The 18675-nt window shown below is 39.7% G+C and overlaps 1 protein-coding gene across 13 annotated transcripts in view; it reads right to left on the bottom strand.

Moving 5' to 3' along the window:
• Window positions 1-18675, bottom strand: part of DMD (dystrophin) — a 1477396-nt gene that overhangs the window by 831906 nt on the left and 626815 nt on the right. For all 13 annotated transcript variants that reach the window (XM_042458881.1, XM_042458877.1, XM_042458883.1 and 10 more), the window contains 3 exons: window positions 11105-11280; window positions 5260-5383; window positions 2818-2905 (listed from right to left, as the gene is read on the bottom strand). In XM_042458881.1, the coding sequence (XP_042314815.1) occupies window positions 2818-2905; window positions 5260-5383; window positions 11105-11280 (388 nt within the window). The remainder of the gene's footprint in view (window positions 1-2817; window positions 2906-5259; window positions 5384-11104; window positions 11281-18675) is intronic.

Raw genomic sequence — 18675 nt, 5'->3', positions numbered from 1 at the left:
TTGCCAGAGGGAGGTGACAAGGGCATTTGGTCTCTCAGTCGCTGCTAGTACAAGGAGGAGTTATCTTCTATGACACCTCTGTCACCAGACATTCTGTATGGTTTAAGATCTGTATGAGTTGGTATTTGCATATTGCCATACGAAGCTCTTTTTTTGCCATTTGGCAGCATTAACCACATTTTTGGTGAGCTGCATATTAGTGAGCTTGTGTTGTCATACAAGCACGTTAAGTCAGAAAAGGCTTTACTATGATGTTAATTTTGTTCTACAGTCTATTACACTCCTTATTAGATCTTCCAATAATGACCAGCATAGCAAAGGTTTAAAGATTTCTCTCCAACTTTGTTCAGATACTGCCATTTGCCAAATTCAGGCTCTTTGTCAATATACTGTATTTAGGTTAAGGACACCAGTTCATGGCCCTTGTTTGTTCATCAGGAACTTTATCCTTTGACCAAGCATCAATGCTGGGCAGTGACATCTAGGGCTTTGGCTACTTTGGACCTAAGCAATGTCTACTTTGCAACTCATTAAATTCAGATTGGAGCAGCGTCTAAAGCTGCTGCCATAGGCTTTCAAGTCGACGTCATAAAATGGATTGATCACTGGAGATCATTGACATACTGAAGGTACAGTGGGAGGCTGCAGTGTTAATGTTGTTTCTTTGTTTTTCAGATCCCTGCCACAGGTCGTTGAGGGTTCGAGTACTACTGTATGGCGTGATCTATGGAGTTGCCTGGCAAGAAAGACTGAGCCACTTTGGTATTCACTTGGGCCTTGGCAATGTTGCCTGTTTACACTGTTTGGGCAAGCAGGTTCTGCATGGCATGCCCCATTGCCCTTGTTCTTTAAGGAACACTGTGGGCCTACACTCCAGGTATTGCTTATTCACCTGGATGGTAATGATCTAGGGCTGTTATAGAGTAAGGTGATTAGTCTGCAGGTCCTGCATGATTTTTGCCTTATCTAGCAGTCATGGCCTGGTGTGCATATTGTGTAGTCTGCCATGCTCCCGCGGTACAAGGTAGAAATGTGGTGGTGACCCTATTGCTGTTGACATAGCCTGGAGGTGGGCTAATAGGGAAATTTGAAAAGCCCTTGAGGCTGGGCTACGCCACTATCTCTCTCACCCCCAGATCACATTCCAGATGCTAGAGTTTTACAAGGTGGACAGCGTTCACGTATCCGAAGTAGGTAATTCAATATTCTTAACAGACCTGCACCATGGCATTGAGGAGGTGCTCAGTGGTGAGGTGGGAGATAAGGGCTAAGCAGATGCTTGACCATGTCTGTGGCATAAATATTTGGATTATATTTCGGTGAGCATCTTGGACACCATTTAGGTGGAAGGGACATTTCTGGAACTACCTCTTTAGGCCTTTGAACCTGAGGGGTGGCAGAAAGAAATTGCCCTTGGGTCTGGCTTGAAAGTTAAAATCCATCCTTAATCTTCGTGGATTGAGAAGGAGGCTTTCTGGTTCAGCTTCCTGATAGCCAGTGAATAACCCAGATTTTGGGTTGTCATTGAGGGCTCAGATGTTATTGTCCTGATAAGCTGCAGAGGTAGTCTGCGGTAAGATACCAGATGCAGCTTCTCCTACACTTGGTTGTTGTTAGAAATCACCATATTTTCTGGCATATAAGACAACTGGGCATATAAGACAACCCCCAACTTTTCCAGTTAAAATATAGAGTTTGGGATATACTCACCGTATAAGACTACCGCTCTTCCAATGCACACCAAATAAAAATTTAAAAAACCATCAGATTTGATTTCAATGTGGTAATTTTAATTAAAATGCTTATGACATGCAGGTACTTAGCAGGAAACCTTGTTGTATACAAAGCCTGCTTGGACTAGTCAGCTCTCCCTGCCTACCCAGCCCTCCCTGTCTCCAAGACTATCAGAGTGGTAGCTGCTTTCATATGATCACCGCATATGGCAGGGATGCATCCGTGGCCATTTTTGAGCTCCCCCCACCATATGCAGCGACCTCAGATTCTCCAGTCTGGCTCGGAAGTTTCAGCACCTGCCCTATAAGATGACACCCGGCGTATAAGACGACCCCCGACTTCTGAGAAGATTTTCCTGGGTTAAAAAGTAGTCTTATACATCAGAAAATACAGTAATTACAGTTCCATTAAGTATTTAATAAATATGTCAATAAACGACCCTGTTTTATCCCATCTTTGTGTCTGGTCTCATTATTCTGAGGTTGGGCAGCAATAGAAAGGATGTCAAAGTTGGACCTTACTAGGTTTTAGGCAGATACGTGGAGAGAAAGAAGAGTAGACAAAATAAAAAATAGAAGGAGCAAACAAGAATACAGGAAAACTTATGGAGAATAAGAAAAGCTTAAATTGAACACTCTGAGCACAAGCAGACCAATATAACAAACCAAGCAGCCACATTATCAAAGTGATAAAAGAAATAAAAATTAGGCTGAAAAAAATCTCTCTAATTATTTAAACAATATGCAATTTCCCAAACTGTTTTAAGAACTGTTACAATGTCATTTTAAAGTGTCCGGCTAGAAAGTAAGAGTCCAAACTGAATGAATATTTGAGGATCAAGAACAGCTTGTTAATAGCCTTGGTACTATTGGGAACATTGAATTTTGAACTATGCTTTGGTTATACACAGTGCACAATTTCAAATCTGTCCCCTATTCTAATTAAAAGATAACATACCAAAATTCAAACTTTAAAGTACTATTCTTTCACAAAGTGCTCTACTAATATAATTCATGTGATAATAGGAAACTATGTTCATAAAATCCCTAAGAAGATTATCTGAATCAACTGCCATGTAATTACCATTCACCATCTGCTCCACCAGGGCCTCAGCTGATCTACTGGCATCTTGGAGTTTCCTGTGCTTCTCAGGCTTTTCTCGTTCGATGGCCTGCAATATAAGGGCACAGTTGAATCTTTCACATGAAAGAGTTTTAAAAATAAGCTACAACCTGCCAAAGAATTGCCTAGTCATCATGGTTGCCCACAGGTATTTTAAAAAGCAATGGCTGCAATGCTATTAAATTATTACCAGTGGATCATAAATACCAGGATGCTGTAATCCTGAAGATAAACATAAAAATTCCAAAAAAGTGCAACTCCCCCCCCCCCCCCCCCGTTCTCCTCTGGTAAGCCTTGAGTTCAGAACCTGTAGTGAAGATGTAGTGAAAATGTCAGTGAAGACATTTTCTTTAGCTCATGGCATGTGTCTGCTCTGGTGGTTTTTTCTCTTCAATCCTGAGACCTGTCCACATGGGTTATTTACTCTGAATTTTCTCTGGGGCTTGCTGTGTGCTGTTTACATTAGGCAGGCCCCAAATCCCAAACTGAACACATGTTGTCTTCATAATGTCTGCACCTGATTCAACATTTCCTCCCCTTAACCCAAATTAATAAGCTTTACCTTTTACTCTATCTTTCTAACTCTCACCACAGAGACAACAGATCGCTGACTTCTCACACAGTTTCTGTGAGCCATCTGGCTCTGCCATTGAAGATGTGAGTAAATATGAGGTCAAAATGAGGTGCCCAACACCAATAACATGGCTGGGTGCCGCATGCCCCCATGATGCCCTATAGGCATCCAGAGTGGCCATACGTCACCCTGCTTTCAGGCATTTTGGAGGCACGGCAGTTACATGTGCAAGCCCCCAATACACAGGGAAGCCACTGAAGAAGAGCTGCTAAGGCTGCTTTTCCACAACCAAAAAAAAAATAGTGGTTGAAAAACACTCCTTTTTCATCCAGTGCCATCGTGATTTGGGGCTGCCATGTGTGGCTGTCACGGTCTCAATCCATCTTTGGGTGGAGCAGCTTCATGCAGCCCCATCCAAGCCATCTATTTTGGCCCTAAGTCCCACTGTGTTTCATTACAACTCTACTTGCCTTCTGAATTTATTGCACTGCAAGCTACAGAACAGGGGTGCAAAACTTTCATTGATTTAGATCAGCTGCCAGCATGGTAAGGAATTATAGGAGCTATAGTCTAAAATATCTGGAAGGCCAAAGTTCCCCAGTCCTACTATGCAGGCTGAAGCAACATATGGAGCTATTTTTCTAAATATACAGCAAAGAAAGAAAGCAGTTTACAGTTAGCTTACTTGTGAAAACTACAGAAAACCATTATGATGGGAACTGTTTAATAGCACTATACTTTTATAAATCATAAAAAAACAAAATAGACAACACAGCAAAGAACACAAAGAACATGTGTATATTATCTCACTGAGGTCAACATTATAAAGATATTCTGTATAAAAGATCAATATCATGTCCTATACACTGGATTTAGCAGAACAATATCAGTAAAACATAACTACAAAAGTGCTTTTTGAGCTTTTAAAACACTAGAGATTATCATCCTTATTGAACAATTGCACTAAGATTATCAGATGACAACATGCTTATTCTGTCATTATCCCATCCTTATGCCATCCTTTTTGTGTGATTGTACAAAGATTATGAGTTGACCTCATGCTTATCCTGTCCTTCTCCTGTCAATGAAGTAGAATGGCTCTATCACTTTGTATTAATGGAAACTCCTGTTAATACAAAGTGACAAGGCCATTCCACTTCACTGATGGGACAGAATAAGCACGACACAATAAGGATGGGAGCAATCTGCTTCACTCTTCTCTTTTCCCCATGTGACAATCTCCACTGGCAAATACATCTCACCTCTTTCCATTCCCAAAAAGGAAGTGGAATGGGACACAATAATGAGTTTGCTGAACAGAGCCCTGTTATCCTGATTGTGTTTCAAATTGTGGTCACATTGAAATGTGGGTATTCCCATTATTAGTTCTGATCTCTTGAGGACTGAATGGTTTATGGCCTCTGAAATTATGACTTCATATATTAGTTACTGATAGATCTATCACCCATTCACATGGAATGCCAGCTTAAGAGCAAGGCTGTTTGAAATTAAGGTTGTTGTTTTGTTTTGTTTTTCAAAAATGGCTTTATTTTTATTCATTTTTGCCCTGAAAAGGTCTACGAAAATGACAAAGATATTTATGACATTCATTTAATGTCATAAATGCCCAGATTTGCCGCATTATTTCCATTTAGGGTAGGATGACAGTTCCCTACATCCTAAAAGTCCATAAAGGATTCCCCCACCACAAACTCGGAGTTTTCGAACAGTTCTTGGTATATAATCAAGTACAATTTGTGTTTGAATAAATCAGATGCTAGAGCAAGTTGCTTTAGAAATATAATTCAAATGGTTGAGTATTTGCCTACATTAACTCTTTCTCTGAGGTCTGATAGGTTCCCTTCTTTTCTGTATATTGCAAATTCAGGACTCTGGAGTACTGCTTCTGAGCGGGTCATCCAACTGTGAAGTTCTGTTGTATCAACATCAAACCTAGGATCAAAAAAGGGGAAATCTTTATCGTTATTACTTCTAAAAAGTTATAATACAGGTTTATAACACATGTTTAAGCAGAAGTTGAAATCTAAAGTGAAAAAGCTATCACAACAAAGCCATTAGAACAAAGAGAATGATTTAAATCACACATGGGCAACTGGAGATGGTTTGGAGACCAAATTTTGGCCTTTGGGATGCTTCCAGAGCCACACACAGTGAAAACATATCTTGTTTTAAAAATTCAGAATTCAAAACTGGAAATGGCTTCTGGCCTAGTTTGGGGATTTCTTTTCTTACTTTTTTGGAGGGGCATCCAGAAGACATTTGAAATGGGGAATCAATCCATGTGGTCAATTAGCTTACTTGCTAATTAGCTTACTTGCTGTTCACCGCTATGATCTTTGGAATAGCGGTATATAAATAAAACAAATTATTAATTATTATTATGGTCAAAACTGTAAAATGTCAGCTTCAGAAAACCTCCAAGATCAGCTGTAGCTTTGTAGGGGGGGTGGACTTAGGTGAATGAGGCCCATGTGCTGCAAAAAAGATATTCCATATGTTGGGGTGTGTGTGCTTGTATCTTCTCAGCTGCATGTTCCATCCCCATGCTCTAAAAGGTGTCATATCAATATATAGTCTACTGTCAATATAGATGTACAGTCCTCCCTTCATGAAGGTTAGGAGAATGAGGCCCCTGCAAATATGGAAAATCGTGAATAACTCCGCCCTCCACTCAGAAGCCAGTTAAAGGGAAGAGTGAGTGGGGGAAAGAGGAGCAGGGGTGCACACTCCTTTTTTTTCCCACTCTCCCGCTCCTTTAATTGGCTCCCTGTCCCTTCTCCTCTGCAATCATCTCCTTGGGTAGAGGTGCCTTGGCCCCTCTGAGACCTTGTTCCTGATCCTTTCCCTGGGCAGCTCAAGGAAAGGATCAGAGAGGCCAAGGTGAAGGCAAGAGGTGTCTTGGCCCCTCTGAGGAAAGGAAAGGATTGGGGAAGAGAAGGCAAGAGGTGCCTTCACCCCTCTGAGACCCTTCTTCTCCCTGATCCTTTCTCTGGGCAGCCCAAGAAAAGGATGGAGGAGGAGAAGGCAAGAAATGCTTTGGCCTCTCCCAGACCCTGCTCCTCTCCAAACCTAATCCTCTCCTTGGGCTGCCCAGGGAGAGGATCAGAGCACAGAAGGATTTTTGCCTCCTGCCTTTGCCTCCCCGATCTCTCCCTGGGCTGCCCAAGGAGAGATCAGGCAGGGAAAGGGAGAAGAAATGCCTGCATTAGCAGCCTTGGCCTCACGAATAATTGAAACTGTGCATCTCAAGGCCGCAAATATGGAGGGCTGACCGTAGTTCATAAATGTACAAACACATTTTAATATGAAACTTTTTCTGCTTACATAATAGATAAAGTTTTACAATTCGTGAATACGAAGGGACAACTGTAATATCATAATCTGAATTCCAGTGTGAGGTGATATTTATATAAATATATTTTCCTTGTCTCTGTAATAAAATAACTCACTTGGACCTCATGCTAGATACCTCAAATTTGACAGTGTTTTCGATTATTGCCCAAGTTGTACTTTTATGGTTCACATCAATATTCTTCTCTTCCCTCCATGCTTCCATTTCTTCTTTATTTTCATGTCTCTTCCCCACCCCCCTTTCTGCCTTTCTGCTACACCCTTCTAGGCATAATCTTCTGAAAAGCACATTGGGGCAGGCATTGCTCCATGGATTGGAGACAGTTTTCAGTAGTTACAATCTTCTACTGGATTGTGCCCAATCCAGGCTATCAGAACTTGGGGCAAGCTATCAGTCAGCTAGTTTTTACTGTTTTGTTGAGGAAATGGTGTTACTGGAAGAGTGGAAATGTTGTTACAGAATTTTAATGACAGCTCAAGAGCAAGAATTCAGTTCATCCTAAGTAAATACTTGACATTTGTTTTAATATTTGACATTATGTTTGAATTTGGCTGTTGTTGGCTCAGCTGTTTATTTTTAGAGGGAGGGTGAGCTTTTCTGAAAGTCACTAAATGTGGAGACACTAGATGGAGCACCTATCCTGCTTTAAAGTGCCTTTCCTTTCACACATAAGGACACACTACTAGAAATACACTCAGAGATCTCAACAATGACTCTCAAATGGCATTCTTATAGTGATACAGAATATTTCATACTAAAACTGTTTTTATATTCTTTACAAAAGAATATGTGGCACTGAAAGTATTTTCTAAAATCTCTAAAAAGTATTTCATAAGTACTTTACAAACCACAAAGAGTTAAGAATGTAGATATTAAATGTGTAATGTCTTAGACAATACCACATATATGTTGACTATGTGTATTGAAACAGAGTCAGCTTTCTGGATAGCCTAAATGGAGAAACTTCAGTTCTGTATTTACTGGTGAATTGTTAAGTACTAGAATAGAGTAGAAATATTGGCCCCATACAGACTGCCAAAATAAAGCTGCTTCGGGTCACTTTGGAGGTATGCTGTTTAAATTATACATGCGTCCTAAGAGTCCACAATCTGCGCCAAAGCTGCACGCCAGTCCTTAGGACTGGATCATGGTTTTGTCGCAGCTTCCGGACTCTTTGGACGCATGCATCATTTAAACAGCATACCTCCAAAATGACCCGAAGCAGCTTTATTTTGGCCTGTATGTATGGGGCCATAGAGAGATGCCCAGACTGGAGATGCTGCAAAGGAACCTAAACTTTAGTGTGAAAGCAAATTCTGTCAGAACCAATATGAAAAGGACATTCAATGAAAAAGACTGAGAATACCCTTGTCATGAAAACTCATTAGAAACAGAACCACTGGAGCATAATGGCACTGAAAGAAAACCTGATGAAATTCTGGGTTAGATACTTTAGGAAGCTGATTTCATCTCTAGTTCCCCCCCCCCCTTCAGTCTTGATTAAGTTTCTAAAGAAGTATCTTCCTCAGAAAGGGATAAAGTCCAGGCTTGCCTTTGATCTTCTACAGCCTTTCCTAAGCCAACTACATGGTCAGAAATTCTATCAAGCTAAGGAAATGACTTGAAGGCACACAAAAACAAACAAACAAACAAACAAACAAACAATGGAGCCTAAGGATCTTGTACTAATTTTAAGATGATTTGTTCCTGGACTGGTTACAGTTTCACTTTAACCACTCAGATAAAGTTACTAATTAGAAAAAGATGATACTGCTTGTTAAAGTTGAAGGTGATAGGAAAAAAGGAAGACTGTGTTACAGGTGGATAGACTCAGTCAAGGAAATCATACCCCTGAGTTGCAAGACCTTAAGGGAGCTGTTGATAAAAGGGTATCCTGGAAGTCTCTCATGCATAGGGCCATCATAAGTCAAAGCTGGCTTGACAACAGTTAAGAACAACAAAGCTCCAGAGATCTCAATGTATCATCAGTCACAAATTCAGACCATTAGGAGAGGAGACATATTTTAAAGGGCTTAGAAATTTCTCTGAAATTACAACATGATCCATTCTCTCCATACATGCTTTTTCTTTGTTTTTTACCCATGACCAAGAGAAAGAAGGATCAGGAGATGTAGAGCTCATCCTTTAGGTCCAAAACACACTGCAGAAATAATCCAGTTTGAGACAGCTTTAAGTGCTCTGGCTCAGTGCTATGGAATCCTCAGAATTGTAGTTTATTGGGGCACCAGAGCTCTCTGACAGAGAAGGCTAAATGTCTCACAAAACTACAGTTTCCAGAATTCCCCAGCACTGAGCAAGGACATTTAAAGCAGTCTCAAACTGGATTATTTCTGCAGTTTGTTTTAGTGACAATGGAATTATATGGGCTGAGGTAAATTGGTTCTGCCAGATAATGGGATTTCCCACATCTCTTGTTTGGAGATATACCAAAGACTGAGGATGGCCTCAAATGGGCTAAATGATGGGCTAAAGCAGAAATGAAAATAACAGCAGCTCCTGGGTCTGCAGCTCTCCGTGAAACCCTAAGATTTATTCTATGTTTTGCTTGTAACAATAGTAAAAATTGATGAATTGTACAGGGGAGGCTCAATCCACTAAGAAAGTCAGCACCTTTTCCCCATGAAAGTCTTCCTGTGGGTGTGTTAATAAGAAGCATTGATAGCACATTGTGAAATTCACTTTGCATTCAGTGGGTGATGCTTTGTACAATGCCCAGAGTTGCTCTTAGCTGTGGAAGCCTTTTGCTATAGCTCTAGTGAGTCCTTGGATCTGTGTAGCATTACTAAACAGAGCCCCATGAATTATAAATATTTTGTACTGGAAGTTAAAGAAAAAGCAACTTAAGGAAACTTAAACCAAAATATTTTACCACTTATGAAATTTAATATTATAATTGACACAGTCGATTATTGTATTTGCCTCCATCATTCAGCATGCCAGGTGAGAAGTGTAATTGCTCTTATTGTTATATTATCAGAATTCAAGCACAGCATGCTGTGATCCCAGGAAAGATAAGCCTCTCTAAGAAGCCTCTCAGTGCCATCCAACAGGCCCTTTCTGAACTACCATGACTGGCATATTGTGAATATAATTTTCCAGATATGTACAAGGTTGTGAAGAAATCTGAAATACTCCAAAATTTAAAACTGTCCACATGGATGGCTGAGATAGTAACACTTTTGCAACATACACAAGCTTTGATTCTTGTACAAAATTATTAAAATATTGTGTATGAAATTACCATCAGGCTATGTGTATAAGGTTTAATTGAAATATAAATGAATTTCATGTTTAGACTTATGTCCCATCTCTAAGATATCTCATTATGTAAATGTAAGTATCCAAAAATCCACCAAAATCAAAATAAAAATACTTGTAATCCTAAGTATTTCAGATAAGGGATACTCAACCTGTATTATTGCCTATAATTACTATGACATACAGTCAGCCCTGCAGATCTATGCATTCTTCATCAACAGATTTAAGCATCCATGCCTTTAAAATAGTGTGTGTGTGTGTGTGTGTAAATTATGGGACTTGAGCATATACAGATTTTGGTATCCACAGAGTTCTGGAACCAAACCCCAGTGGATACCGAGGGCCCACTATAGTAATTTCACTCTGGTTCAGCATGGTGCTTATTCCACCACTACTATTTTTTACCTTTCATGCAGAAAACTCAACAATCCTTCTAAAAGTAATTTTCATACTGTTCACTGTCTATTGAGATGTTCTTTAGTTTAGCAGGAAAGAATGATGTAACACCTACTGTCTTTCATCTTTCATCTCAAGCATGTGGGAATGGGTGCCCTGCCTTCAGATGTTTTTGGAGTGCAGCTAGCATGGACAATGAGGGGAAATTGTAGTTGTAGTCCAGAAAGATCTGGAGGGTCAACCAACTCTCACCATTACAAAATCCCACAGTTATGATCTCATTTTGTACCGAACCAAGGTACAAAAGTATTCATCAGTCTCTTTCTGTTTTTCCCCCCTCAAAGACAATTGGCTAATATTACTGTAAAGTGTGTGTTTATCATTCACTTCTGATACTATTCATGCATTCTTAATACATTATAAACTGAAATAGGTTCTCATATATGATAAATTATAAACCATGCAATTGGTTCTCCAACTAGATGCCTGTGGGATGCAGGACATGAGTGCAACAGCATTCACCTGTTCCTTACAAACTCATAAGTAGGGGCAATCTGCAATTGTTTGTATTTAATTTTGAATAAAAATGTCATTTGAAGAAAAAGTGCCTTTTTTCTTTATCTCACCTTTTTCTAATTTCTGAATCCACAACAATTTGCCGCTTCTTCTGGGGTGGAGGTGGTGGCAGCTCCTCTTTAGCATGCTTAACCAGGATTTGTTCTCTGGTGGTCACCATAGTTACAGTTTCCATTACTGTTGTCTGTGTTAGTGATGTCTGACTGGTAGCAACAGCCTGTGAAATCTGTGAGAAGTATTGAACAGAGGTCACACATTGCTTGAAAGACTTTAATAAAGACTGTTTGGAGTGCCAATAGAAAATAATGAGAAACTGCTCTTCCTTGTTCACAGGTTGACCTTCAGAACAAAACAACACTGTATTGAACCAAAGCCAAATTGTTTTATCTGACTCATGGTGGATGAATAAGACATATGGAAAAAAATCAATATCAAAATCAGGACCTAACTTAAACAGATTTTATTTTGGAGATTTGATATTTCAAGTCAACCAAAGAAATGAAAACACCAATGGTTCATTTAGTGAGATAAGGTATAGAATGAACATACAAACTTAAACATTCCTTACTTCATTAGCTGTCTGTACCAGAAGCGAAACATCATATAGTTCAGATAACTAACTGGAGAAGAACCCATCACATATTCACAAACAATCAATTTATTTTGTGTGTGTGTTTCAAAATGACCTGTGCTCATTTTTTACTAATGAAGTCATTCTTCAGGCACGTCAATAGAAAATAGCACTATTGATGCCTTTAATGGATCTTTTTTCTTCCTTGCATCCCAGAGCATTTTCTCAATTGTCTTCCACAACAGTCAAATGATATATGCTACATCTGTAGAGTATGGAAGTGCTCTTTCTACAGTCCTCATGCTTTTGTGATCTCAGAACAGTAAATAAAATAAAATATGAGAGAGAGAGAGAGAGAGAGAGAGAGAGAGAGAGATACAAAGCTCACTTCTGCATGCATGAAAAAGCTCTAACATATGGCCTCTCTAATACTGTCCTAGCAACTCTCATACTGCTAGGGAGATTCTAAACTAGTTTTCACAGTCATATCAATATTATTTATTTATTTATTTATTTATTTATTTATTTATTTATTTATAGCATCCCCCTATATGGAACCCAAGGCAGCTCACATAAAATTAAAAGCAACAACAGTTAAACAAAACAAAAGATACAAAAGTTGGGAGGGGAGCCAATTCTGTTAAAAACAAAACAATACACCTCATTAAAGAATCCTGCTGCCACAGTAAGGGTCTCAACAGATGGGCAGCTCCACACCGCCTGTCTTTGCCCCAAGTCGGTGCTGCAGCAACCGCATGCTGCAGCACCGACACACTGTCAAAAAGAAGCTGCCTTGAGTGGCTTCTTTTTTCGCGGTGTCACAAACAGGAAAAGGCGCTGCCATGATCCCACTTCCTGCTAATGATGTTTAGATGCTGTATGGTGCTTGTGTCATCATGGCAGACCCCTGTGTGGATGGGTGGCCGCCATGATCACGCCTCCATTCTGTATTAGGGTTTGGGAGCATGTGGTTGCTGGGTGCTCCTGAACCATAATTTTGGCCCAAGGACGGCCCTTTCCACCCGTCTGTACAGGGCCTAAGTTAATAGTTGAAGACCTGCCTAAATAAAGGGCTGTTACCAACCTATCAACTGCATCTCTGCCATTATGAGGGGAAAGGTTAGTATGAACTAACATTTCTACTAGAATATTTGACTGACATTTTAGTAAACATGACTGCATCATTATCAGGAAAATTAATAAAACTGTATCTTAGAAAGAAGGAACATTTCATTGTTGTTTGTTGTTGTTGTTGTTGTTGTCATCTGCTCTCAAGTCAACCTCAACTCATCGGGACCCTGTGGGTGAGACATTGCCAAGACTCCATGTCCTTCACTGGTCTGCTCAGGTCCCACAGGCTAGGCCTGTGGCCTCTCTGATTAATTTTAACCATCTGCCATGTGAGTGGACTAGGCTGCAGCCACTGTGGTAATAGTTATGGCCAGAAAGCCCTGATCCCCCCTCCCCTTGTATGCCCTGACCACATATGGTAATAGAGTGGTGGCAGATTATGATAGGTGGACTGGGATGTCCTGTCAGATTGTGATCGGCAGACAGAGTTGTGTTGTCAAATGCTGATTGGACAAAAGAAAACTATACTGAGACCAATTGATACCAATCTGTATGCAGTATAAGCCTGTACCCACTGTATATCTGTGTCCCAGTAATGGCACCCTTGAGCACTCAAGTTTTTGTAATAAAACCAATATCTTGGACCAAACTGTGTGTTCATTGCCTGCGAGTCTAGTGGAGGCTGCACTTTACCAAGGCAAAGGTGACAGGCATATGGTCACATAATATGTAAAAGAAGAGGATGAAGAAAGCTTGTTTTCTGCTGCTCCAGAGAATAGAACATGAAACAATGGATGGAAGCTACAGGAAATGCAATTCCACCTAAATATTAAGAGGAACTTCCTGACAGTAAAAGCAGCTCAACAATGGAACACACTCCCTCAGAGAGTGGTTGAGCACCCTTCTTTGGAAGTTTTTAAACGGAAGCTGGATGGTCATCTGTTGGGGGGTGCTTTGATTGTGTATTTCTGCATGGCAAGGAGTTGGACTGGATGGCCCTTGTGGTCTCTTCCAATTCTTATGATTCTAAGTGGAGAAGTGCCATGCTTGCAGTAGAAATGAAACCAGTCACAGGCTGCAGCAAGACCATGAACTACTAATAGCCACAATTAAATTAAAGCTGAAGAAAAATACCACATAAATCACTATGCCAAAACATGATCTGAAGAACATCCCAACAGAATTTAATGTAAATGTGAGAAATAGATCACTCAAACCAATTGGGAAGAATTAATCATTAGGCTGAGATGACATACCAGTAGAAGTCCTACAATTCATAGAGATGGATTCAAGTGTACTTCTAAATAAAATCTGTTAACAAATATGAAAAACAGAACGGTAGGGCACAGACTGGAAGTAATCAATATACATTCTGATCCACAAAAGGGGACACAAAAGACTGCAGCAATTACAGAACCATTGCATTAATTTTCCATGCAAGCAAAGCCATGCTCAAAGTTCTGGAGTAAAGACTCCTACCACATATGGAGCAAGCAATCCCAGAGGTGCAAACTGCATACAGAAAAGAAAGAGGCACTAGGAATCACATTGCAAACATACAATGAATAATGGAGCACACCAGAGAATTCTAGAAAAAAACTCCACATGTGCTTTATTGACTACAGCAAAGCCTTTGACTGTATATGTCATGTAAAGCTATGGTTTGCTCTTAGAGGTTTGGGAGTACCACAACGTCTGATTGTCCTGATGAGAAATCTGCACTTAAGACAATAGACTACTGTTAGAACAGAATATGGAGAACTAGAACGGTTCCCAGTTGGCAAAGGGGCCAGGCAAGGCTGCATAGTATCACCCTATTTATTCAGTCTGTATGCAGAAAATATCATACATACAGCAGGCTTAGATTCAGAGGCAGGTGACGTGAAGATTTAGAGGAAGAAACATTAACAAAAGATATGCAGACATCACAATAATGCTAGCAGAAGTCAACAAAAATCTGGAATAATTATTTAAGAAGATCAAGGAGGAAAGTGGCAAGGTAGGATTAATGGTGAACATTAAGAAACCAAAAACAATGAGCATGGACGATCTACAAGAATTTATTCTAGACAACAAGAAAGTTGAGGTGGTCAGAGTTCCCATATCTTAGATCAAATATTGACTAGAAGGGACACTGCAGACAAGAAATCAGAAGACTATGAGTGGGCAGCTCTGAAGTAACTGCACAAGATCCTAAGGTGCAAAGATAAAACTCTGAACACTAAAATCGGGATCATCTAAGTCACTATATTCCCCTTCACCATGTATGGATGTGAGAGTTGGACAGTGAAGAAATGTAATAGAAAGAAAATCAACTTATTTGAGGCCTGAGGATACTGTAAATTTCTATATTGACAAATGGGTTCTAGAACAGATTAAGCCAGAACTCTCCCTCGAAGCCAGGATAACTAAACTGAGACTGTCATACTCTGGCCAGCCACATCATGAGAAGACACACTCCAGACTGGTGATACATTTAAGCCAATTTCAGTATGAAATCATTTTTCATAGGTATCTTGTGTACACCCAAAAGCCACCATTTATATTAACAATGGACACCTTACAGTATATCCGTCAAATGCCTCTCAAAACAAGGCTTACTTCAAAAATTCAAATTGGTGGCCATAAATAAATTAGAACTCTGGTGAGCTTTTCTCAAAATGTTGAAAACTGCAACCTGCACTTTCCTAAATTTAAGAAATGTCTTCCCACAATTTTATAAGTCACAAATTGGAGGGCAACATCATTGTTCAACCTGCGTCTGTGTAAATGAGCACACACAGTATGTATAGTGTGCTGTGTACGTAAGGTAAAAGGACACCATCAAATCCAGTATCCATAGTGTTGTAATACTTTTAATGAATTTATCTAACAGGTAACATGACAGTCTTTCCTTATAAAATTTGAAATTTCTAGATTTCAAATAAAATATGGCCATTTTAAAACATATTTTCTGATATCTTTGCTTTTAAAATTATATTTTGGACATGACCTTGTTAATGCTCTAAATGTTTTATTGTGTTCTGTGGTAATTTTAATGCTCAGCTTATTTTAGTCCAATTGAGGTCCTATTTCTATTTAAAACTGAATAACAGGCCATGCTATAGGACTAAGAAGAGAGGACGTCTGCATTCTTCAAATATTCTACCAGTTACTAAACACCCAAAATGCCATTCAAAACTATGAATGACTGAAGACTATAATAAAAACATGGCATGTATTCTAATCAACACATACTGGAAATGTCAGCAGTGCACGTAATACTATAGAAGTGACACATTTATGTTTCACAAGAGTAGAAAAATAATAATTTATAGCTTAGCCATAAAAAAGAAATGTATTCTAGATTGCACTTCTCTTTTAGTTGGCTATGAAGAAAACTCAGCTATTAATTTCAATAAATTATTTGTCTTCTTACTAAAATCTTGAAAGGTTTTTCACAGACAGAGAAAGCCTGAAGAACATAAATAATATGAAAATTATTAAAGATCTGTAAATCACCCATGGCTCAAATCAGATTAACTAAGAGATAAACTGAGTTATTACTTTTTTCAAAAAGGAAAGGCTATGTTCCCATCTGATCCATCTTTTCTTTAAAATCCTTCCACAATTATCAAAGGTATAGATCTGAAATCTCCCATGTTTTCCACTTGACAAAGGCTTTGTATGAGGCTGGGGGGAGGGGGGGAGAAAGGTTTAGCTAATATTTTCTGCATACAAAGTTTAAAGGTTGACTTCTATCCTGCTTCCATCCTCAATTTGGAGCAATTGCCATGCTTATGGAACCTGTTGTATCACAAAGTAGTAAAAAGGCATCTGACTCATTTACCTCTTCAATGGAAAATCAGCTAGCCATACCAGATGATTGCTTTGTTGCAAATTAAATAATAATAATAATAGCTTGCTTAACCAAAACAAGTTGATTCCCTGAAGGAGTCTCAGGATCAAACTAGATTATATGCTTAATATAGAAATATAAAGTACTGTGTCCTTAATTGGTGAAAGAAACATGTTTGTCAAACCATGTGCTATTCTTCACCCCTGCATGTTATGACCAAGCATGATTTGTTTGTTAATTGGTCACTGGGGTGTAAAGACGGAGTTAATTTGCATTTCTGATCACTGATATTGGCACCTCTGGGGAAACGACATTGGACCTTATCCCACCACTTAAATAAACTGGTTTAATTCTTCCAAATTGAAGTGTAATTTGGACTGTAGCCGGGTACTATTGCAAGGATTTCACTGCCGAAGCTACCAGGTGAGTCCAGCCCTGCTGCAGCCCGGGCCCCTGGTGCGCTTTGGTGGCCATTTTTTGAAGTCAGAAAGGTACGAGTTTTTAAATGAGGCTCCCAAGGCATGCCTGGGACCCGGGCTGCAGCCAAGCTGGAATTGCCCGGTGGCTTCAGTGACAAAATCCTTGTGATAGGACCTGGAAGCAGTTTGCATTACAGTTCAGTTTGAAAAAGGTAAGCCAGGTTATTTAAGTGGTGCAATAATGTCTATTGTGAAGGGCAAAAGATCTAATTAATTACAGGGAATGTGCAGTTCCCTTAATGCCTACTTAGAACTTCTTAGCCTAGGATGTGCTACTCTTATAGCTGTATGTGACATTGTTGTTTATCACACTATACTCTTAAAGTGCTACTATTCCACTTTGACTCCTCTAGCTGCCTCCTGTTGCATTCTGGGATTGGCAGTTTTAAGGAGGGGTATTTAGAATTCTCAGGCAGAGAAGTTCAGCTCCTTAAAACTGCCAATCCCAGCATGCAACAGGAGGCTGCTAGAGGAGTCACACTGGAATAGTAGCTCTTTAAGAGCATAGTGTGATAAACATCTAGTAGCTGTTAAGGTAGATTCTCCTCATCATGGTTATTGGAAACTTGGCGGGGGGGACCCTCTTTCTCTTTTTCCTTTGAGCATTTGAATATTATTTCTATCCCTATCTCAACTACAAGGACAACCAAACTCTCAATGAACTTGATCTACACAGAAACAGTAATAAAATAGTTTTTGTGGGGGGTTTGGGCTATGTGGACATCTTCTAGATGAGTTTATTTCTGAGGTTTAACCAGCATCTGTGGCTGGGATCTTCAGAGAAAGAAGATGTTTCTCTGAAGATGCCAGCCACAGATGCTTGCAAAACACCAAGAATAAACTCTTCTAGAACATGGCCACATAACCTTAAAAACCCACAAAAAAAACTATTGATGCTGGCCATGAAAGCCTTTGACTTAACAATAAAATAACATCTAGATTAATTAAAACAAATAATCAAATGGCAGAGAGATAGACATCCTGGGGTTCTCCGTATGATAGTCCATATCAGTGGGTGACCAGGTGAGTTATTCAGGAAAGTCCTGTTGGAAGAGATCTGTCTTGATGGCCTTTTTAAAGCTGTCAAGATTAGCAATACTCCAGATCTCTTCTCAGTGGGGAGATTTTAAGATAGGTGTTATATGAGCATCTCTAGCTGTTCTGGTAACTAGTCTGGCTGCCACATTTTGGACTAATTGAAGTTTCCAGACTAGGTACAAAGGTAGCCTCATGTACCTAGTTGTGAGGTTACCAGCACATGTACCACAATCTCCCGGTTCCAGAAAAGGGTGCAGCTGGCATATCAGCTGAAGCTGATAACAAGTACTCTTGACTGTTATCTGATTTGAAATCTGAAGTGACAAGTCAAGGAACACTCCCAAGCTGCAAACACAGTCCTTTAAGGGGAGTGTGAACCCATCCAGGACTGGTTGACATATCCTTATACCTGGCTTAGGGGTCCCGACAGCGAGTATCTCCATCTTGTCTGTATTCAGTTTTAGTCTGTTTTCCCTCATCCAATCCATTACTGCGTTAAAGAATTCATCAAGAGGAGATGCCATCCTTGGCCAGGACTGTGGTCTGAGGCATGGAGAGGTACATCTGGGTGGCATCAGCATACTGGTAACACCCTGCCCCATGTCTCTAAATGATCTCTCCCAG

Source organism: Sceloporus undulatus, chromosome 3 (genome assembly GCF_019175285.1).
Source record: "Sceloporus undulatus isolate JIND9_A2432 ecotype Alabama chromosome 3, SceUnd_v1.1, whole genome shotgun sequence".
Lineage (NCBI taxonomy): Eukaryota > Metazoa > Chordata > Lepidosauria > Squamata > Phrynosomatidae > Sceloporus > Sceloporus undulatus.
The sequence above is the reverse complement of the archived record's forward strand: the minus strand, read 5'-3'. Positions and strand labels throughout refer to the sequence as shown.